Source organism: Platalea leucorodia (genome assembly GCF_965183815.1).
Source record: "Platalea leucorodia genome assembly, chromosome: 4".
NCBI classification, from domain to species: domain Eukaryota; kingdom Metazoa; phylum Chordata; class Aves; order Pelecaniformes; family Threskiornithidae; genus Platalea; species Platalea leucorodia.
In genome coordinates this window covers 46,543,217-46,565,505 of record NC_138826.1, presented here as the reverse complement: position 1 = coordinate 46,565,505, position 22,289 = coordinate 46,543,217, and the positions used below count along the sequence as shown (strand labels likewise).

Genomic DNA, 22,289 nt, shown 5'->3' with positions numbered 1-22,289 from the left:
GCAGATCCTTCAGGGCTAAATTACAAGCTCCGGTATGACTGCAAGGGTACCCAGTGTATGTGAAGCAGCCCGAAGCAGCAATTTATAAGGCATTTCTAATAAGCAGGGGATAGGGAACAGAGAAGACGGGCTGGAACACTATAGATAAAGTGTCCCAAAAGCAGAAGAAAAGGGAGGGGAGACATTAAGGTTTGTCTCTTTCTCATGTCTTTTAAGGTAGGTATTGTGGGTCATGGGATAGGTAGAAGCCAGTAAGATAAAAGCGATGAATCAGATTCGACCATCCTTTTCACAGACGTTTCCCAAATGTACATTCCCTAGTGCTTTGTCATGTCTGAACTTCAAATGCAATAATGGATGGGAAATTCCACTATATCCTTTGGGAAACTGTCCAACAATCCTGAGATGACTTCCCCCCCCCCCCCCCAAAAGAGTAGACTAAATGATGATATAGTTTCTCTTTGTAGTCTGAGGTATGTCCACGCACACCAGAGGTATCCCTCTCAACCCACGTGCTTTACAGCCTTCAAATGTCTTGTGTCATGTCCTAGTTATCTGTTAATCAAATTCTTACATTCCTATGTCTTGTTAATCAATTCCTCTGATCAGCTGCAGTAGGGCCCTGTGTTGCACATACATACACAGAGATCTGTAAGAGAACCATCAGCTCCAAAGTACAGGCCTTTCCTTGTTGAAATGAAAGAGGTCTTTAAGACTCAGCTAGCCATTAGAAGAGGTCATGAGTATTTGTCCACCATGCCCCGCAAAAATTAATGGAGATTTTGATGTTTTTCTTGTTCTCTGAATACCTTCTGGTATCCTCTTTTGGATTTGAGATAGATAGCCATGGCCAACACTTTTCATAAGTTGCACTGCAGGCGTTACAGCCGTATCAGCATCTCTGCTCTTTGACCAAAGTTCCTTTCTGGATTTGCATCTAAAACTAAAAAGACACTAGTAGTTTTATTTTTGCATTACTCTCATACTGCAAGCTTACATTGGGTGTTTGCCTACTCTCAGTCTTGATATTTGTTTCCCAACTCTTATCACCCACTGAATATGTATTTTTGGCTTTTTTTCTCAGCTGCATTAGTATGTGTTTGTAAAAGTCTCTTAAGCTAATTAGATCTACTGTATCATCCTGTAGTAGTAACAGAAAAATGCATTTTTCTTTAGCAGAATGTGTCACTGATGGAGTCTGAAGAAACCAGTGAGGGAGGTACCACTCCACCAGAAGCCAGCAGCACCACTGTGGAAGCTTGGGATTCTACAGCAGTCAAAAGAGAGCATCATGCCCCTCACGCATCAGCCGAAATGAGCACCAGCCTGTCTGACTCCGCAAAGGGAGCAGAGCTCAGCGTTCCCGAGGACTGCCTTTCTGCTCCAGGGAAAGCAGCAGACATGCTGGGCAGACCCTCTAACCCTGTGCCAGCAGGACTGGAACAAGAGCAAGGCAATGCGGAGCCTCAAAAGGGACTCTTAGAATTGGAAGGAGAAATGCTTTTAGAGGAGGGTGGACTGGATTGTTCTCTGAAACTTAAGCAAGTAGAGCTGGTTGACCTGGAAAGCAACCAGGACTCTTCCTCTCTCAGCACAGTCCAGGATGGGCCAGCCCCTGGCAACGCCATCCTGCAGACTGTGGGCCTCAGCACTGAATTTCCTCAGTGCCACGCAGAACTGGCTTTTTGTGGCTCAGATCCTCAGGCCCAGCATCCGAAATCTTGTTTGGCTGATGCCATTTCCTCTCAGAGAGAGACACCTAAATGCTTCTTGGTATGTAAAACCATTTCAGAGGGACATTATAAGGCTGAGCCATTTCTGGATAAGATCTCCATGGATTCTTTGCAGGAGGTTGATACTGGTGCAGAGCAGAAGCAAAGCAGTAGAAAAGTGGCACCAGCAACTGATGAGCAACCTACCTCAGAGGAAGCAGTAGAGGACATGGCTAAATCTTACACTTCTGAAGATGCTAAGGGAAGCATAAGAGCACTCCAGGGTTTGGAAGAGAATACAGAGTCTTCCTCTTCCCATCTATTGTCTTCCACCTTAACAGATGACAGGCAAATAAGTTCACTACAAGCGGAAGGAAACATCTCAGCTGGTAAAACAAGGAATAGCAGCATGGTCAAAGACCAGGGAACAGTAATGGTTCCTAAAGAAAACTCATCCACTTCCAAATGCCTTTGTCTTGAAGATGATCACAGAAAAACAGAGGGCAAACCTGCCTCTCCAGCAGACAATGCCTTCCAAGTAAAGGATACTGCTAAAAAAAATGAAGAAGTGAATACTTCACAGCATAAGGAACCAGTACAGGAGGAGGCAGTGTCTGAACTTCAGCAGGAGGAGGAAAAGAAAGAGTGCAAAGAGCAGAATCTGCCAGAAGAAGGAAAATCTCTGGAGCCCAAAGATCAGAAAAACAAGGAACGAAATGAGCAGGAACAACAACTGCAGAGGGAAGAGCTCAAACTGGAGGAAGAACTTGAACTGGAGGCTCTATCATCAGCTTTTGGGTCAGAGATATCTTCTGTTCCCAGGCATAATGTGGACTTGTGTGGCTCGGAGAATGATTTTTTGGCTGAGCAAACAGGATCAGCATTTCTTCCTGGGGAACCTGTCTCTGTGGATCAGCATCCTGGTGAGGATGTACTGCTGAAAGCTCATGTCACAGAAGCAGGTTCTGGATGTCAGCCACCCGCTGTCAGCCCTCTGTCCTCAAATAACGTGAACCCAGTGGGTGAAACTCCAGTGGTGCCTCCACACACATGCCACATCTCTGACCAGGCAGAAGACCTAGAAGACTCTGGCCGCTTTTCCATCGGTGGTCAGGATATTGGAGAAGCTGACTGGGATGACAGGACAAGACTGGGCAGGGATGATGGGCACAGTGATGGGCATGGAAATGCTGTCCAGAGGTTTGATAAGAGAGATGCATCACTCCACGGAGGAGTGGCAGCACCTTCTAGCGCAGAGAACCCAGAGGCTTCTGTTCCAGCACACCCTTCCTCTGGCACCAAGAACTTGGAGCCACCTGATCCCATAGATCCTCATCCCATTACAGAAAATGTGGGAAAAGCTGAGCTTCAGGACTTCATTCCAGTTTTTCTCTCGGAGCTCACCTCTGTGGCTTCAATGTCTGGCCCACAGCAAGAGGGTGCTAATGGAACAGCCTCTGTGACCCCTGAGGACTGTCCTGGCACCAACCTGAACAAACTGCTGGACTCTGTAGGGAAGCCAGCCAACCAAGCTGCTTCTGTACAAGTGCGGGACCCAACATCAGGGGAAAGTGCTATTCTAAGTACTGATCCAGGGGAGGCCAACACTTCCCATGAACTCCTTACTTCTGAGGAAGGCTTTCATGAAGACCTCAGTGGCCCGTCTTCTTTCTCTGTAACGTGCACGAGCTGTCTTCCTCTAGAGGGGCGCCTTCCTGAGGATAGGAGGACTGTGGCTATCATTGCAGGGCCTCTGGAACCACCCCAAACACCAGGCAGGACTTCCACTCCCCTGAACCACCCAGAGACAATTCAGCAAACCCCCTCAGAAAAAAGTGCCATTATCCAAGGAAAAGAAATGGGAGCAAATGCAGATCATGAAGCACAACAAATGCCTTTACTTGATCAGTCTGACTGCAGTTTAAACCAAAAAGAGCCTGGATCCAGAATCTCCAGTGTCCTGAGCACCCTAACTTGGCCCTCTGAAGAAGACATGGTCCTTGCTATGAACCACCCAGAACAACCTCTGTCCCCTGTGTCGCACTCAAGCCTACCTCTGGTGTCTGAGCCTGATGCCAAACAGCTTCCTCATCCTCCTTCCCATGTCCAAAGCCCCAAGCAAGCTCAGGCCCCTGCACTTAATGCAAATCACCTTGCTCAACCTCCAGCCCTTGGAAGTTACCCATCGCTGGCTCCTGTACCCTGCTCCAGGCCACATCTCAACTGTGGTGTGTACGATAAAAAGTTACTAGCCATTCACCCTACTATAAGCCATCCTCTCCGGACTGCCGCCTCTGTGCCTGATTCTAACACTGTGGCCTCTGCTTCTGATGGAGAAGATGTAGCAGAGAAAGGTGACCTTGTTCCAGTAACTAGAGAGTGGGATCTTGGTGACTCAGGTACCCATGATACAGAGACTTCTGATGACTCAGGGGTCAGTTTGTTGGCCAAAAGCTTTTCTGCTGTTGGAAGTGAGGTGTTAGCTGGCTGCTCTGACACCAGCCCTGAAACAGCGGACCAGCACATGGATATACAGTGTGGAAAATCCTCACCTGACCACCCTTCTTGGCCCTCGCTGGAAGGCCTGATAACATCCACAGACTCCAAGAGCAGAGACTCGGCACAGCCACTTCCAATGCTAGCATTCACCAATCCAATCCACTTCCTCCAGCTCAGCCCTCCATCACCACCAACCACCAGAACGACCTGCCAAGAGGAGGAGGTCTCAGGGGAGCTGCGGTGGGAGCAACAGGCAGGCATCTTTGGTGTGGACACAACGAACATCCAAGCTCCACTGGAAATCACGGAGAAAACAGAAGGTGAGAGGAGGGTCAAGCAAAGGCTGGAAGGAGAAGGAGGAGAACACCACTTGTTAGCTGAGCCAAAGGAGGAAATGCCCAGACATTCACCCTTGGAAAAATCATCAAGTTGGCCAGACAAAAAAACGATCAGGGTAGTTGCACAGGAGCCAGCAGCCAATCAAGAAAACCCAATTAAACGCCGAGTAAAAAGCAAGGACTGGCACCGTCAGGGCCTGAAGAGGGCGTCAGTACCACCAGACATCTTGCAGGGTGAGTCCTTTCCTCCATGTCCCTCCCCCCCTCCCCAACTTATTGCAGATACCAAAAATGTAGAATTAAATTAAATAGGCAATGTGATAGAGAGGCATGAAAGCTGAGAGCTCGGCATTGCTCTTGTGCCTTTCTGGTAATACTTCTCACTCCAGCCCTGTAGCCCCCGTGATGTCCTGCCCCAAGGTCCCCCCTCCCAGCTCTCCCCTAGCTCCTCTCTGCTGCCCTCTAACCAGTGCATCGTGCTTGTTCTCTTGAGTAGGGCTGCATGCTGGGGCGCAGTCCCCTCATTTCACACTAACACCTGCAGCAGAGAGCTTCTCTCTCCATGGATCCCTCACCCCTTGACTTCGCATCCAGTTTCTCTTCTTGTCCCTTCTCCATGTTCAATGATCTGTCACCCTTACTCAGTAACACTGGCTATTTTGGCCTACCTTCAGGGATAAGTTTCTTGGTGGGGCTCAGTTCAGAGCTTCTGCTCATCATCTCTGCTGCCATCACATGGCCGTTGCATTTTGCTGCACTTGCAGCAGCCCGTTTCCAAGCAGTACGGAAAATGCATGCACACACCCTCAGTAGCCAGTCTCTGTTACCACATGTTTTAGTTCCTTGTTTATTTGCTACCTCCCTTTATTTTGCAACTGACATCTTTAGGTTCCAATTTGACCTTCTGAAAGAGATGACCTTCCTGAGAACGTAGGATTTGAGATTACAGACAAGAATGCAAATTTGTCAAATCCAAGGTCCCAACTTGCATAGAAGCCAAATCGCTGATGTCACGAATGGAAAACATGCATCTTCTGTAATACAGCTCATTCAGACAGTACTTACTGTCAAGGTGCATGTCTGTTCTTTATTATATCTTACATGATCTTTAAACATACTTGTTCCTTCTCAGCTCTTAGTTTATTTTCCAAGCTCCACAACATGCTGGATTTTTGGCACAGAGGAAAAGGAGGGGAGCGTGGAGGGGTGTAAAAGGTTTGGCAGCACTTGAATCAAGATTTGTTCATGTGTTCGACCTGTAAATTCCTGGTTCCAAATTTTAAAACATTCAAGGCAACAGAACTGTCTTTCCCCTGACCCATACTTGCAGCTCAGTCTTTGGGCTTTCTTCCTCCTCCTGCTTCCAATGAATTTTATGTAGAATTTCTTCACAACTTAATTAAATCCCTCACAAAACAAAAGAAAAATCTACACTTCCCCCATTTTGCATAAACAGAAGATGACTCGAGCAGCAGTCTGTGAATGCTCACGTAGTATGTAAATGTGAGAATTGGGTTACAGCATTGATTCTCAGGCCACGTCCCTTCTAAGACTCTTCACAGGCTTGACTTTGTTAGATGTCCAGCATTTCTGCCCCAGAAGTTGCTGAGAGTTTTTTGGGGCTCAACGTCCACAAAAGGGAGTCTACTACATACAGACATGACTAGTGACTTTGGGTCCATTGATCTTCCGATGCCTGGCCCAAGCTGCTGAAAGGGGAAAGGCAGTATCAAATAGGGCCCACAGGCAGTGTCTTTGGGCAACTGGAGAGGGAAGCTCTTAGAATTACTGTCGTCACTGAAAGTGTCAGCCTTTTTTCTTTGTATGGAAAGCAAATGTGGCTAAGTAACAGATGTAAAGTCTAAGTAATGTCAAGGATTATTAAAACTAGAATGTTTCTGACCCAGAAATAAAGGTCAGGAGAGCACCTGTACTCGAACCCAAGACTACCACTTAGGTGCGGTATAGGTAAGTGGTATCTGTATCATTTGGATTGTAGCTTAGCTCTAAAAACGGACTCATACTTTCTAATTGTCTTATATGCAGAAATTCCTTCTGTTCCTTCAGAAGAAGAAGCTCACAAGGCACACAGGGAACCACCAGTCAGTTCAGAAACAGTTATATTGCGGTAAGTCTCTCAAAGGTCCCTTCGAATTTGCCCCCATCCCTGTGTAGCACAGCCACTTGATGCTCTCCATTGTTCCTGAAGGACCAAAGATGGTGATAAGGAGTAGTAAACTATAATAAAATGACTTAGGCCTGTGTTTCAGTCTGTGCCCTCTGGGAGAGGACCCCATTGCAACAGAAGTATTTCTGTCCCTTTAGGACAGTGTTTCCATTAAGCCAAACTTTGTTCTTTGTTAAGTAAGGCATGTGGAGCTTGAGCTTTTTGGAAAGAGAGGTCCTTGCTGTGACAGATCTGTTACAAGATTTGGATAAGCCATCTCTGGTGCTGTGCTCTTCATTCACTCTTTGTTTCCAAATCCTTATTCCCTGACAAGAGAGAAGAAACCTGCAGACGCAATGGAGAACTTCAAACGCCGGCACTCCAAACTGATCAACTCCTGTAAGTACCTTCTGCCTGAAGTGCTGTGGCAGACCCCTCTCCTCCATCATCTCTCACCCTTGCAGTGAGCACAAAGGAGAGGGGCTCCTGCCACATGGTAGCAAGGAGGGAGCGCTAGAGAGTGGTGTTCGGTGGAGGCAGTGAAACCAGAGTCCTGCAGTATACTCGGGCATCTGGTGAGCTTTGCTTATAGCAGGCACATGTGGGCTAATGTATTCTGTTATCCTAATCTGAGACAGTAACAGAGTTCTCTCCAGGTTGAAGCAGAGGGTGAATAGTTGCTATAGAAAGTATAAATGTATATGTCTCTCTTCACAGCAAGACTGCTGTATCAGGAGTACAGTGATGTGGTTCTGAACAAGGCTATTCAAAGCCAGAAGAGAGTGGATTCTTTCACAGAGGATATAGAGCCGAGTTTCCCAAGCTCCCCAAGGCTACGGAGGAAAGTGCTGTCTCCCCAGGACTCATATTTGCAACGTCTGTCAGTCTCATCTAATGCGTCCCTCTGGCAGGACATCCCCATGATACGGGGCAGCAGAATGCTACTCAATATGTCCCGTGATGAGCAGAAGCTGCAAGAGGTAATGGACAGATGTAACAAGGTGGATGGGTGGTCTGTAGTCAAGAAAGAGTCCCCAGAAGGGTGGTTAAAGTGGAGAGCAGAAATTCTGATGCGGCAATGCAGGTGGTTGAATGCAGAGGTCACTTCTAGCCATGTAAGCAGTATGGGGATGTGGGACCAGTGCTTATGAAGTAGTACAGTGCTGAAGTTCAAAATTGCAGAGAAAAGGAGCACTGAAGGACGGACTCTGGACCATATCAGTAACTTCATGAAAACAGACATGGGGAAATTGGAACGAGAGAAAACAAGGAATTTTGAGCATGTTCAGTGCAAAAGAGAAGTAGATGACTTCCAGCATTCTCCCACACATAAGCTTATGAGAGATGCTAATAAAACCACAGTGAATTGTAGTTCCTGTGGTAGAGTGTGAGTTTACCAAATTGACCTGTGTGAGCTGCAGGGCTGAGAGGAAACAGGACTACGTATGGGTTCAGCAAAATGGTACACAGAGAAACTGGGTAAGGAAAATGAGAGGAACTGAGAAGTGGATGGGAGGACCCGGAGAAAGAGGCGAAAACAACAGCATGGGAAACATGATGAAGGAGAAAAACATGGGTGATGGGGATGCTGGAAAATTTATGGGAGCATGTAAAACAGGGAACCTAGTGAAAGTGGAGTTGGGGGGGAATAAAAAGTAAAATGAAAGCAGGTAGCTATTTTTCTTTTAAGTCATACCACAAGTCTGTCTTCTCAAGAAAGAAAGACTATATATAATGACATGCTTGCCCTTCATTCCTAAAGCCTCTCTTCTATAATTATGCACTACTTATATTATGTACTGGGAGGTTTTCTTGCTTTGCTCGTCTCCTCTCTGTAAGATTCCTCACAGATTTGCATAGTCTACTGATGCTGCGCTCCTTTATTTCATCTCTCAAGGCCAAGTTTGAGTTGATAATGTCTGAGGCTTCATACCTGCGCAGTTTAAATGTGGCAGTGGATCACTTCCAGCGATCAGCAGAGCTCCAGGCAATGCTCACCAATCAAGAGCGTCAGTGGCTTTTCTCCCGCCTTAATGATGTACGCGATGTCAGCGCCAGGTGAGATATGACCGTTGCTTCCAGAACTAACACCCTCCGTGACGCACAGACACAGCCCATCATTTCCATCAATTACATCTCTCACTCCTGTTCTGCGCCTTCACTGACTTTCGAGGTAGATACACACAGGTAGCACTTTGTGATTGTATACCAACACTGCCCTGAAAGGAACATTGGCCTTTTTAGGTGATGGGGCAATGTAAATCTTGGTGTTAAGTCCCAGATATTATGGTGCAAGTGTGCATAGAGCTCATTGCAGGAGATCAAAATGTTCAAAATGCTACTGTAGCCATGCCCTATTGGCTTCAACTACAACTAAACAACTAACTAGACCTCAGCCCAAACTAAATGCAGCTCCTGCCAAATACAAGACAAAAGAAGCAGCTGCATGAGCCTCACCCCCCCAAAAAAAAAAAGAAAAAAAGAAAAAAAGGGGAAAAAAAAAAAGTAAGTTACAGCCATCACTTCACAGAACCTAATGTGAATCAATTGAGCATAAGTCATAAAATGTAGACATGACCCCGCATGCAAGGAATCCTGTATGCTGTAGGATTCTGTTCTGCTTTTCTCCTGGAAGGCTTGGCTACATATATCGCTAAGCTAGTAAGGTTTGCAGCTACCTTTTCCCTGTCTACTAGTGGGATTATTCTGGTGATGCCTTAATTTTCAGTTGTTTCCTGACCATGCCCTCTCAAGAACAGAGGTCTTTTGCCTCCGCTTCTTCCTTGCTGACATCTAGCCCCAAATTGTCATTGTACAGGCAGTACGCTCCCTCTAGAAGTAAAGAGCTGTCTTGTGCTTATATGTGGGCTGTCAGGATTTTAAAGGACTGAGGACGTTCCTGCTTTACTAAATGACACTGGTATTTCCCTCTCCTTTTATGGCACCGCAACCATGTGCTGCAGTTTCCTCTTTGACTTGGAGGAGAAATTTGAGGAGGACATGTTCACCTTCCATGTGTGCGATGTGGCTCTGAAACATGCCCCCGAGTTCCGCAGGGTGTATCTACCATATGTAACAAACCAGACGTATCAGGAGCAAACCTTCCAGCGGTTACTGTAAGTTTTTTCATTTGTTGCACCCTTCTCACCCCTTACTTGCTTGCTGCACCTTGAATATTCACTCTTTCAAACAACGGGGAATGCAGCAGGTACAGGCTTTTGGCCAACACTCACACTACACCCCCAGAAGAACCTTCTTCGATTCAATGGCATTTGTGACAGGACAGACCTACTCCAGGCTCCCCTCCCATAACATTGGAAAGGGAAAGAATAATTAATAACTGATTCTATTGCAGGCTATTCTCTCTGTCTACTCTCTACTGAAGAGAGCAAAAATGACTGTCCTGGATAGTGGTTTTCAGTCTGTGGTTTTCAAACTACTAAAAACCGGAAAGTAATAATTTCAAGTGAAACTTCCAACCTTAACCATTCTGTGATGCTGTAATTAAGAAAAAAATGGCTGCTGTCAGTAAGCTTAAACTGTCTATCCAGGAGTCTTTAAAATGGATTGAAAATACTGGGGCCAGAGAACGCTGTCGGTCTCTCTTGCTCTGGGTGGTGGAGTGGAACATCTCTTGCTCTCCTTTTTGGTTCCCAGTGGCACAAGCAAGCATTGCTTAGGCACAGGCCCAGTCCTGAGGAAGGTTTCCTTGCTGCTTCTGCGCTGCTTCCCTTCGTAACAACCCAGTTCTAGTGAAGCTACAGCGATGCCAGGAGAAGACACTGTTTCCAACAGGCTATTCAGGCACCGTCTCTGGGTGCTGCTGACTGGCAGAGATCTAGTCTTGCAATTGATTCCCTTCAGGGGGAAGGGTATCAATCCTTCCTTAGTTCCACACAGAAAGGACCTCCAGGATATTGTCTAGGGCAACATCTGCTGGGCCTACAACCTTCTTCCCCATCTCTTCAAGGATATGGGACTGGCTATTCTGGTGGCCAGTGCTACTCTCATACCATTAGCCTTCTATCTGCTACTGCCCAATGTGGGAAAACCGGATGGAAGTGGCTGTGTCTAAGAGGGTAAGAGAGACATTAGGGGGGAAGGCAGCTCCTCTCAGGAGTAGCAAGAGAGGGGAGGCAGCTTTTTCCAGACCCTGGCCACAGGTCCTGGAGCTCGACCATGCAGTGGAAGGAAAGAATACAAACCACCGCTGTCTCTGTGAAAGGTGCCCTACTGATAGGGGGGAATCGAAATGTAGATATTACTTCTCACTTTTATTCCAGAGGGCTGTGGCAGAAAGAGGAAAGATGTAATGACAGCTGTACTGTTGTCCTTCTGTAGCTGTTAGAAACCCATACTTGCTCTTCCTCAGCAGTGGTGCAGTTTCTTGATATCTCTTGCCCCAGGGACAAAATCTGACTGTTGAGCGTACTCCAACACTCCCTGAAATCTGATATTAGGAAGACTATTTATTTGCTCTGATGCCAGGATGTCTTCTTTCTTTACCACTCCCACAGAAACGGAAATGCAGGGTTCCAGCAAGTCCTGGAGAGACTGGAAAGTGATCCAGTATGCCAGCGCCTCTCACTTAAATCCTTCCTCATCCTCCCTTTCCAGCGCATCACTCGACTCAAACTCCTCCTACAGGTAACTGTGTTGATTCTCTGCCTTCTTACAGTTTCTCGCAAGCAGACCCTTCTTTGAGTCTGAAAGTCATATAAATATGAGCTAGCTCCAAGCACTGGGTGGAAGGACTGCATGCACCCCTTTGTGTTGCATCTGTGACAAGTTTGGCAAGATGCTCTAAAGCCACTCTGTTGCATATATTGTGAATATGCCTTTGTAAAAAAAAAAAAAACAACCCCGTTTGTCATTGTGCAAATGCCTGCTGTGCATTAGACCAGCACCATGAATTGGATATCATAGCCTCTGTGAGGCAGTGCAGTTTGTATACTGGTTAGGACTTTGTTGCAACACTACTTCAGTTGTACTCCAATAAATAATTTATGGAGTCTTATCAGAACGTGTTGATTTACATTTTATTGAACTTTTCTGGCTTCCTGCTAAGAAAATAAAGTAAGGGTTCCTTGGCTGCCCTCTGGAAGGCAGCCTGTCTCTACTCTTTGCCTGCAACGTTGACCGATAGAAACCTTCCAGACAGGGAACCAGCAAGTCCCTAATGAATTAATTTTGAGCTCTTTCTATGAAATTCTTGTTTTTGATTATTTGAGCCTTTTTTGAACAGGAGAAAAAGAGTATCAGGCAAAGAACAATTCTGTACATAAGGCTGTTTGTGTTTGGATTAGTGGTTGCTTCCTATGTCACGTAACTTGTACATGATAGTTAATGTGTCAGGGATGCCCTGTTCAATGTAGCTCATCAGTGCCATTCTGCATCTCAAATTTCTGGTCTTGTTATCTCCACATCTCATCACCTACTACTGCTTTAGTCTCCCTTCAGGCTGGCATCTTGGTGTCTTCTTGTTTCCCTACCCCTCCCAGATACATATGTCCAGTTTTCCTTGTCTGCATTATGAAAAACATCTTCTCTCACACAGAATATCCTGAAGAGAACTCGTCCGGGGTCTGAGGAGGAAGTGCAAGCAACACAGGCCTATGATGCACTTGAAACGGTAAGGCCGTCAACCCATTCTGCAGCCCTGCAGAAAGGGATCTGGGGGTTTGGGTTGGTGGTAAGCTCAATGTGAGTCAACCATGTGCCCTGGCAGCCAAAAGGGATGACTGTATCCTGGGGTGCAATAAGCGCAGCATAGCTAACCGGTTGAAAGAACCAATTGTCCCACTATACTCAGCATTGGCGTGGCCTCACCTCAGGTACTGTGTGCAGTTTTGGGCTCCACAGTATAAGAAGGATGTAAAAATATGAGAATGTGTCCAAAGGATGGCAATGAATATGGTGAAAGGACTAGAGGGTGTGATTTATGAGGAGCAGCTAAGGATACTAGGTTTGCTCATCTTACAGGAGAGGAAATGGAGAGGTGACCTCACTGCTGTCTACAACTTCCTCATGAGGGGAAGCGGAGAGGGTGGTGCTTGTCAGTCTGGTGGCCGGTGATAGGATGCAAGGGAATGGTTTAAAGCTGCTCAGGGGAAGTTCAGATTGGATATTAGGAAAAAGTTCTTCACTGAGACAGTGGTCAAGCACTGGAACAAGCTCCCCAGAAAAGCGGTCATGGCCCCAAGCCTGACGGTGTTCAAGAAGTGTTCGGACAACACTCTTAGATATATGGTTTAACTTTTAGGTTGCCCTGTGTGGAGTCAGGAGTTGGACTCAATGATCCTCGTGGGTCCCTTCCAACTCAGGATATTCTGTGATTCTGTGCAGCCATGCTGCATCATATATCTGCAGGGCACCTAAGTGGCCCTGTCCTTTTTATTGATGTTCACCTTTGTCGAGGGCCCTTGTCATTGATCCTCACCAGTAACAAATTATTCCGAGTATCCCAAAGTTAAAACAATACTTAGCACAGAGACTTCATCTAAAGAATACCTTTCTTAAGAAAGAAGGATGATCACTGTAGGTATGGAGAAGTTTAGTTTGCTTACCTGGAAAAATACTTTTTTTGCAGGAGGATGCCCAAGGGATTGTCACTTACAGTGACTCTTGAGGGGCTCCTGGGAGTAGTACTGATCCCACCAGGCAGTTCTGCTCCCACCTCACTGATCGTCTGTTTTCCTCTGCAGCTCATCAAGGATTGTAATGAAAATGTCCAGCGCATGAAGAGCACTGAAGAGCTGATCTACCTCAGCCAGAAGATTGAATTTGAGTGCAAGGTGAGCTTGTCTATTCCCTGCGCCTTGCTTTAGCAAGTATTTTCTCTTTCCTCACAAAGTCACTTGTGCTTACTTTTTGTTTTCCTCTCCAATGTGTACAGAACTGTTGAACCAGAATATCGTAACAGGTCAGCTCTTCATCAGCGCTTCCCTTGCCTAATTGTTCGTGTCAGCCTTCAGCTGACTTACTTCTGTCCAGTTGGAGAGATGAAAGCACACTTCCTCTAGAAAAAGGCAAAAATGCAAATCCAAAACTCATGGATACTGATTTCCTTGTACATACTTGACATAAATGTTCATTTCTGTCTTGCAGATATTCCCACTCGTCTCACAGTCGAGGCGACTTGTGAAGTGTGGTGAGTTGACAGCACTGGACTTCAACACCCTGAGTCCAAAATGGAAAGTCACCACCCGTCCCATCTACCTACATCTTTTCAATGACTGCCTGCTCCTGTCTCGGCCGAAGGAGTGAGTGCTTCAACACAATTCTTGCTGCCCCTTCTAAAATACCTGTCTCTTTCTGGGTCTGTGCTTTGGTGAAAGAGTCCTTTCCCTCTGCCTGCCAGCAAGTGGCAGCATTTGTCAAGTCACTCTCCTAACCCTACATTATGTGAGTATCATGCAAGTACGTGGAATCTGATAGTCCCAACTCTTAATTACAACATATGATAATGTAACAAGATATCTTCTGGTCCCTAGTGCAACACTTCTATTCTGCCTCTCCATCCCTATAATGTGAAACACTTTAATAGTAGCCATTTATTCTAGTTTTACTTGGTAAATAATTTCTTCCTAAAGGACACTATGAAGATGAGTGAATGTGCAAATCACTGGTTTGTCAAGAAACTAAGAGAATTGTTGGCTGGTTGTGTTGGGGTTTTGGGAGGAGGGGTGTATTTTTGTTTTTAAGCTGTAAGCTATCAAATAAAATTTTGACAGGACAGAGCTTAGTGTTTCTACTCTTTTCATTATGTCCCCTTTCTCTTCTCTGGCCTTCTGAGACTTCTAGCAAGAACAAAGCCTAAGGTGCCTGAAGCAGATAAAGACTCGTTAAAAGCTTTTTGCTTTCCTGACATCAGAAAACGACATGGACTCACTTTGTAACCCTCATTCACAACTTGTTTTGTTCCTCCTCTTCACCTGCAGGGGTGGACGTTTTGTTGTGTTTGATCATGCCGCTTTCTCGGATGTGCGTGGGGAGAAGTGCGAGATGAAACTGCATGGAACAAACAAAAATGTTTTCCGTCTCTTTCTACTTCAGAATTACCAGGGAAAGAGAGTGGAGTTTTTGTTTCGTACAGAGACACAGTAAGAGCTCAAGGTTACCCTCACTATATCCCGTTACCATAGCGAGACACCTCCTAGGAGCCTGATGGTTGTCCCTCAGCTACCCAAATCCTGACATATCAAATGCAGCTGCTGAACAGAGGACTTGAAAAACATCCTCTTCCCATAACAAGCCCCTAATGAATCACCTTGCTCCTCTCTCATCATAGCTGCTCCTACAATACAACCACGTTATGTCATACCATCAGCCTCCAGAAATCGTTTTGCCTTTTCCCATCCCCTTTCTCCACTTCCCCTTTCTCTGCTTCCCCTAATCACCTGCTTCCTGACCCCTCCTGCGAGCAAACCTGTACACACACACCCCCATTCCCATCATCAGACTGCTATCCCTCACATTGAATCCTGATGCCTATCTGGTGATCTTTTCCAGCAGTGAGAAGCTGAGGTGGATCTCTGCTTTGGCTCCTCCACGAGGAGAACTGGACCTCCTGGAGTGCCCTGGTGAGACTGCTCTGCTACTACAGCAATGGGGATGGTCTGGCTCAGAGGAGTTGGAGTCACTGTGAGGTGGAACATCCCAGAAATGACTCCAAGGCAGAATACTTGCCTTTTTGTAAACAAAGAAGATATTCATGGGCTTTCCCTCAGTGGCAGGTTCTGCCAGTTATTTTACCTATTTTTACTCCTCATATTAGGTAGAAGACCTGTAGTCTCCCTTCCAGTTCTCTGCTCTTTAGTGTTTGGGCAGTCCTTTATCCCCTGCTTCCTCTGGGGATGATGCACACAGATTTACTGTTGCTTTCTAGCATACCATTATGATCTTTTCTCCCCTTTAGATGCACCACAGGTTCAATGCATAAAGACTTACAAGGCTCGGGAAAATGATGAGCTGGCATTGGAAAAAGCAGATATCATCATGGTTATGCAGTACAGCAATGATGGTGAGCAGAGTGAACAATGGCTGTCTTAAATAATGGGTAGGAGGTTACTCTAGTAGTGCAAAGCTTTAACAACACAATCAGGCTTCGGACGAAGCTTCTCATTCCTGATCGTTGGATTGAGAGGATGAAGAGACTCTTCATCTTCATTAAGACACTTTATGTGGAAGCTGAAAGGGGATCTTCTTCTTTGATCTTAGGGCCTTGTTGGAGGGGGCTTTTTGGGAAGAATGAAAAAATTCTTTACTATTTTGCCTCATGTTGTGCTTTTCCCCACACCGCAGGATGGATGGAAGGGGTAAAACTTTCAGACCGGGAAAGAGGCTGGTTCCCCTCAGAACACGTGGAACACATCTCCAGCAAGCATGCGCGGCAGAAGAACCTGAAGGAGGAACAACGTGTGAAGAATGCCAAGCAGCAGGTCTTCTGCAAGAAATAAGACTCTACTTTGGTTGGACCTGTACAGTCTCCCTGCCATGGGGAATCCATCTTTTTTCTATTGTGCCTCAGAAGAAACACCTCTGTGAAGAGCATAATACAGCACTTTGACTGAACCAGGTGCTTTTTGCCAAAGAAAGCGGGAATTCAATCAGGAAAAATCATTCACTTCCTCTGTGTCACGAGGACTACGGCAGCAGTAGGAGGAAAAAAAGCTGCATGTATTGCTTGCTTTGTGGTAGTAGGGAGGGACTTTAATCGGACAGAGGTCTGGGATCTGGACTTCTGAAAATATATTCCTGGTTTTGCCACTGACAAGTTGCAGGACCTTGGGTGAGTCACTTCAGAATTCTGCCTCAGTTTTCCCATCTGTGAAATGGGGGTAAACTTACCTACCTCACTGGATGTTGTGAGGCTAAATTCACTAGTATTAGCATACTAAGAGTTTTGAGTTCCTGAGAAGGAAGGTGCTAAGTGCAAAGCACAATTTAATTGAGGAGAGTTTTCCATTTAAATATCCTCTTGATATCTTGATGGTATTGATCTCCATAGTGTAATTTCCACTTAGAACAATTTATCTATTTGATCGTGCAAGTCTACTGTTTTTTAGATAGGCAAATATTTCATTGTACCTAAATTTAACTCTGTCTCAGCATACTGTTAAGAGTCCTTGACAGCATTAGAATATCCACTTGAGTTAAGCAAAGTTTTCAGAAGCCACTGTGATGACTTCCCCCACCTTAAGAGGTATCAAGCTGAAGAATCTGCTTCACAAAGGTCACCTCTCTTCTGAACAAGTGTCCCAGTAAGCCATCTGAAATGACCCTTTTTTACTCTGCCTCCCACTCAAAGTAGAACAGTGACTTTTGACAAAGATTTTTATCATGTGTTGGTACATACCCTGTACAAAGCAACCATGACTAGGCATATGCAATGAAGTGGCACTTTCCTGCTGCTCTTAATCTGATAGCTGACGTGGTATTGCATGCACCATTTTGCACACTTACAGAAAACACTGAGGTATTTAGCCACTGTAGATAAAGTCAAAATATGTACCAGGGACTTTGTTCTTTTTTAGAACTCTCTGGTTTTAAGTCCAGTTTACATGCAGTCCTGCTTTTGTGCAGAACCTGTCTATTTGAGGACATGCCTTCAACTGTAAAATACTGTTTCTGTGTTAAAGTGTTTGCGTTCAGTCAATGCAAGATCAAGTATAAGAATCAATACACCAAAGAATGCAACGTGTAGCCTTCTTGCATTTAATATATTTGAAGAATTAGTTATCTTCATATCTCCAGCTTTCTGTCTCTGTAACATTCTGCCTTTAGTTCCCATTTATGTTGTATTTAGTATAGCTTATTACAGCCTATTTATATCAATAATTTTAGCTGGATTAAAAAAAAGAAAAGTTGCTTTTAGTCCTAATAAACTCATGCACTTCTCCAGTTAAAATAAACAACTTTCTGCTTTCCTTGTTACTTAGGTTGTCATCTCAAATATAAGTCATTCAATATTTACTGAATATATATGGAAAAATAATAATAACTCTCCTTTCTAAATTAATATTAAGTACGAATAGCTATACTTAGCAGAGGCAGTGCAGAAAGCTTGCTTTACCAGCTATACCTTAAGATTCTTCAGAGCGTTATCACCAGCCCTGAAGCGGCTGCTGCTGCAGGTTCCCTAGTGATGTCAGTCATCAGTATATCAAGATAAACTAAAGGGATGACCTACAGAAGATGGGAGTCCAGTCCGCTATACCAGTAAGACAGTATGCAATTATTCGATTGTCTTTTAATCTATGGTCCAGACTGTAATCTGCCTACACTTTTTTTTCCCTAGAAGAACTGAAGCTGGTCCCTAGCTAAGAACAAAAGCAAAGCTCTACCTCAAACTAAAATAAGTGGCATAAGAAGAGTATTAATCCTCAACAAGACCCATGAATGTTCAGAGATCCAAAATACCTGGGACAGCTGTCCCAGGCTGTCATGAATTTATGCAATACCTAAGCCATCAGGATCACCAATGTCTCAACCAGGATACAGAACACTGCCACGGGATCAATTCAGTACATGCCCACATAAAGTCGTCTTACGCAGGCGGTCTGAGGCATCCCGTATCTGCGTCACCTTCGCTACTTGTATCATGAGGAGGCAGGCTATAGATATTGCCATTCTAAATCAGAAATCATCTTGTTAAACATTTTAAAAGTCAAGAATTCTTTACTCTTCCAACTTCTGCTCTCAAAACCAAGCAGGCGTATTGTTCATTAGAGTCTCCCAAGGTGGTTTCTATGTTAAATTCCGTATGTTCCTGTTAAAATTGTTGTTGAGATAGGAAACGTCAAGGCCACTGTTGTTGTGACTGACAGGACTTCTATACTGTTTAACTAGTTGGATCAAAGGTTAACTTCTCCCTGTCACAGGTACAAAAACCTGACAACAGGAAATAAAGGCTGTATGTTTAGGAACGTTTAAAGGTCAGCTTATGCTTCTGAGAATAAGTGTTTATACCCTGGTTTACTTTGATTTCTTACATTTCAGATAGGCCTCAACTTCTCACTATTTAGTTAAATTTTTAGCCCCAGCACCATCCTGCCACCAAAATCCATAAACAAACCTGCACTGAATTGCTTCATGCTTTCTGAAACTGATTAACATCTCTCTGGTTTGTACAAACTTAATCAAAGTAGTACAATATCACTTACAGCTGCACATTCAGGAGGCAGGAATCAAGTTGGCAGAGTATCTGCTGTGTCCCATTAGTTTTAATTATGAGTCAGGATCTCTCCCTATGTTATCTAATGTGGATAACCTGATTTCCCAGAAAATGAGTATTAAACAGAAGTGTAGAGTTTGTCAGCCACATCCCTATATTTTTCTAGTAAGATCCCAAAAAAAGGTCCACAGAGTAGGAACATTGTATGAGAGATGCCAGTGCATCTTAAACAGCTGGCTGTAAATTGAAGCATGAAGAAACCATAATCTTCCACAGGAACCTGTGGAGACTGATACATAGTGTATCTGGACAAAAGAAATTCATTATTTCTATACTGAAAAAAAAAATTAAAGACAACCTTTAGAGGGCAGTTACATTCACTTCTTTTTGTGGAAAGAACAGCAATGAAATACAAGCATGAACTACATTTAAAAAATTTTGTTGAGAATCTGAGTAGTGGTTTATGTCTGAAAAATGTTATGACTGCTGTCATTTTTTCATATAAAAAAGTATAAAATATATATAAATATATATGTGGCTCTAAAAAAAAGGCTCACTGCCCTGGAGACCTATGTTGGTCCCTCCTAAAGGAAAATAAATTAAAGCATTCTCCACAGTTCTTATTCCCTTTCACAGTACTAGAAAAAGCTGACATTAGGACCAGAGTTCAGTAAATAAACACAACCTTGCTCAGAAACAGGAGCCTCTAAAGCAGTTAGTGATTTTTAACTTTGCTCTTTTATCTAATATTGAAGAGGTCCCATCCCCTCTAAGATCAGAGTTGTGTTTTGTCAGCTGAATGCTGCTAACACATTAAATGCCATTTTAGCTGCAATAACCTTCCAGCCAGCATGTCTTGCATTTGGTGGCTGAACCAGGTGCACTGTTAGACTAATTATACTGTTTCCAAAATGCTGGCACACACGTTTCAGGTTACACTCATTTAACATAATGAAACTACTCTCAGGTGAAAGCATCTGCAGAAGCAGGACCTTTGATGCTAGAGCGAACCTTGGAACAAAGACAGGGTGTATTGCGAAATGCACAGCAGAAGAATGGTGCCCTGCCAGCAATGAGATGCTGAGCCAATAACCCTGATGAGGATGAAGGATGTTCTGTCTTGGTGCAGCAGAACGCAATTACGCAAATCACATTCTTCAAGTAAGCACTGTCTTTGCTGTTTGCAGACTCCCAAGTTGTGTTTACAGCTGGCTGCACTTCACTTGGCGATTAGGCAAGCTGTACACAGAGGACGCAAGAGCAGAGGGCTGGGTTTCTGGAGCCATCGCGACCCAAGCTGCAGCAGCACAGGTCTCTCCATCAACCGCGTGTGAGAAGGAAGTCAGAAAAGGCAGGCTTGGTTCACTCCTGCCCTTCGTCTCACGTAGGCACCTGCAAGCGCACAAAGCTGGGTGAAACGTTACCTGAGCAGAAGACACCGCTTGTAGTAGCGCGAGGTCGCTAACTGCCTGGTACCGCTCTGGTAGGAGCCTTGTTTTTCTCTCAGAATTGGTAAATATTGAAAGTACGCAAAATTACCTAAAAGTCAAGAAGTGCTATTTATTTCCTGCAACCAGTAGTTCACGGAGAATTGGAAGCACTGCTAAATTACTGCAGCTAGAGCACATAAAAAAAATGAATCTGTCTTCATGCCAGCCCACAAGGAAGGCTAATGAGGTTCATCTCATTCACGTTACACGATCCGGTTTTGTGACATCGGGGTTTCCGAGCCGTGCTATGTGTGATGTTCAAGCCCGCGCCTCACGGCGCTGAGGAAGCACGCGCTTTCGGGGCCCTCAGGTGCGCCAGCGGCATCCCTGCGCCCGGCGTGCGGGGGCCCGCTCCCTGCCCCCTCCGAGGCCGGCGCTCTCCGGCCCCCCACACCCAGGCTGCGAGGGAGGACAGGCGCCCCCCGCACGGCGGCCCGCGGGAGATGGCTCCCGCCCGCCCGGGCGCCTGAGGGGGCAGAAGGAAGGCGGGCGTCCGCGCTGCTGCTGCTGCTGCTGCTGGCGGGGGCAGCCCGCCTCTGCCGCTCCCCACCCGCCCGGCTGAGGTAGGTTGGTCCGGCAGCCTCGGCCCCGCTCTCCCCCGAGGGTGGCTGGGGCCCAGGTGGCCTTGATGAGCCGGCCGGGGCCAGCAGCCGCAGCCTGCGCGGGGCTCGCCGCCGGGCGGGGCATTAACCGGCTCGGGCCGGACGCGGCGCCGTCGCCGAGCCGGCATGGACGGGGCGGGCGCGGAGGAGGAGCGGGCGCCCGAAGGGCTGGGTAAGGGCCGGGCCGCGGGGCAGGGGCGCCGGCTCTCATTAATGACCGGCGGGGAGGCACCCGGCAATGAGCCTAATGAGCGGCCCCGGTGGAGGATAACGACCCTGTCGCCTCTTCTAGGCTATTATCTGTGCGGCCGGCCCGCCGTGCGGGCTGTGGCGGCCAGGGCTAGCAGCCATTACCCGCTGCCTGCCCTTGTCGCCTTGGGCCGGCGGCCCCGCGTTACCCTGGCCCTGGGGGAAGCCGCCATTTTGCCCGGGATGCCTTGGGGGATTTGGGGCAATGGGCTGCTGGTCGGCTCTGCATGGCGTGTAAAAGCGGCCGGCAAGCTGGCGTGAGGGCTGGGGGCAGGCGGTCTTCCCTTCCTGCCACACCGAGGGGTCCCTGCTGCCTCTGGGTTTCTAGGCTGCTGGTGCTGACCACCTTCACCCACTGTCCAGTTTTCCTCCTCCTTGTCTGAGCTAGCATGGGTGGACCTGTGAAGCTGATGTTTTTCCCTGTGCCTGTGTTGAGGTTGCTTTGCAGCCGGTGCTCCAAACGATCTTAAAAATCTTGCTGTCACTGTGCAAGTGGTTACCTTGTTCCAAGCAACGTCTAACGAGGTGGTTGTGAGAAGAAAAGAGGGCTTTGCTTCCTGCTCATGCACCTTCAGCAGCCCAGGCGTTCCAGACTCTATAAGCATGATGTTCCCAGTCAGTTAAAATCCCTTCTGCTTAGGGTTATATTTGTCTAAAAGTGGGACAAAGTGATGTTCAGCCTGGTCTCTTGTCATAAGAACGATGGGAGAAAGGAGTGGTTTGCTAACCCCCTGTTTGTTACCATGAAGGCCTGTCTTTCTCTCCAAACTTTATTGTCATTTCAGGTCTTTTCTTTGGCAATCCCAAGTTGTTGTCAGGCCTTTGCTATATGTTTTAAAAATAGAGACAGCAATTTACTTGGAGGAATATTCCTGTAGATGATATAAAACTCCCAGGTGTCAGTCTCTTTCTCTGCTACATACACAAGACTTTGAAATGTATTTTGTGATGTAAGCACATACTGGTGTTTGCATAAAACTAAGTTAAAAGCCTTGTCAAATCAAAGCACTAAGCTGAAAATGCTACTCCTGATGTGAGGCAGAGGGTGAGTGACGGA

General features: G+C 46.0%; 1 protein-coding gene across 1 annotated transcript in view; it reads left to right on the top strand.

The window, feature by feature from the left end:
* The window catches only part of ARHGEF5 (Rho guanine nucleotide exchange factor 5), a gene marked incomplete at both ends in the record, with an annotated part of 46,480 nt that extends 30,306 nt beyond the window's left edge, over positions 1-16,174 (top strand). Inside the window, 14 exons of the mRNA XM_082310177.1 lie at positions 1,180-4,783; positions 6,596-6,677; positions 7,051-7,115; positions 7,434-7,696; positions 8,614-8,774; positions 9,680-9,832; positions 11,234-11,363; positions 12,274-12,348; positions 13,421-13,510; positions 13,824-13,978; positions 14,657-14,818; positions 15,228-15,298; positions 15,634-15,738; positions 16,020-16,174. Coding sequence (XP_082166303.1) covers positions 1,180-4,783; positions 6,596-6,677; positions 7,051-7,115; positions 7,434-7,696; positions 8,614-8,774; positions 9,680-9,832; positions 11,234-11,363; positions 12,274-12,348; positions 13,421-13,510; positions 13,824-13,978; positions 14,657-14,818; positions 15,228-15,298; positions 15,634-15,738; positions 16,020-16,174 — 5,271 coding nt within the window. The remainder of the gene's footprint in view (positions 1-1,179; positions 4,784-6,595; positions 6,678-7,050; positions 7,116-7,433; positions 7,697-8,613; positions 8,775-9,679; positions 9,833-11,233; positions 11,364-12,273; positions 12,349-13,420; positions 13,511-13,823; positions 13,979-14,656; positions 14,819-15,227; positions 15,299-15,633; positions 15,739-16,019) is intronic.
* Positions 16,175-22,289: the final 6,115 nt, after the last annotated feature.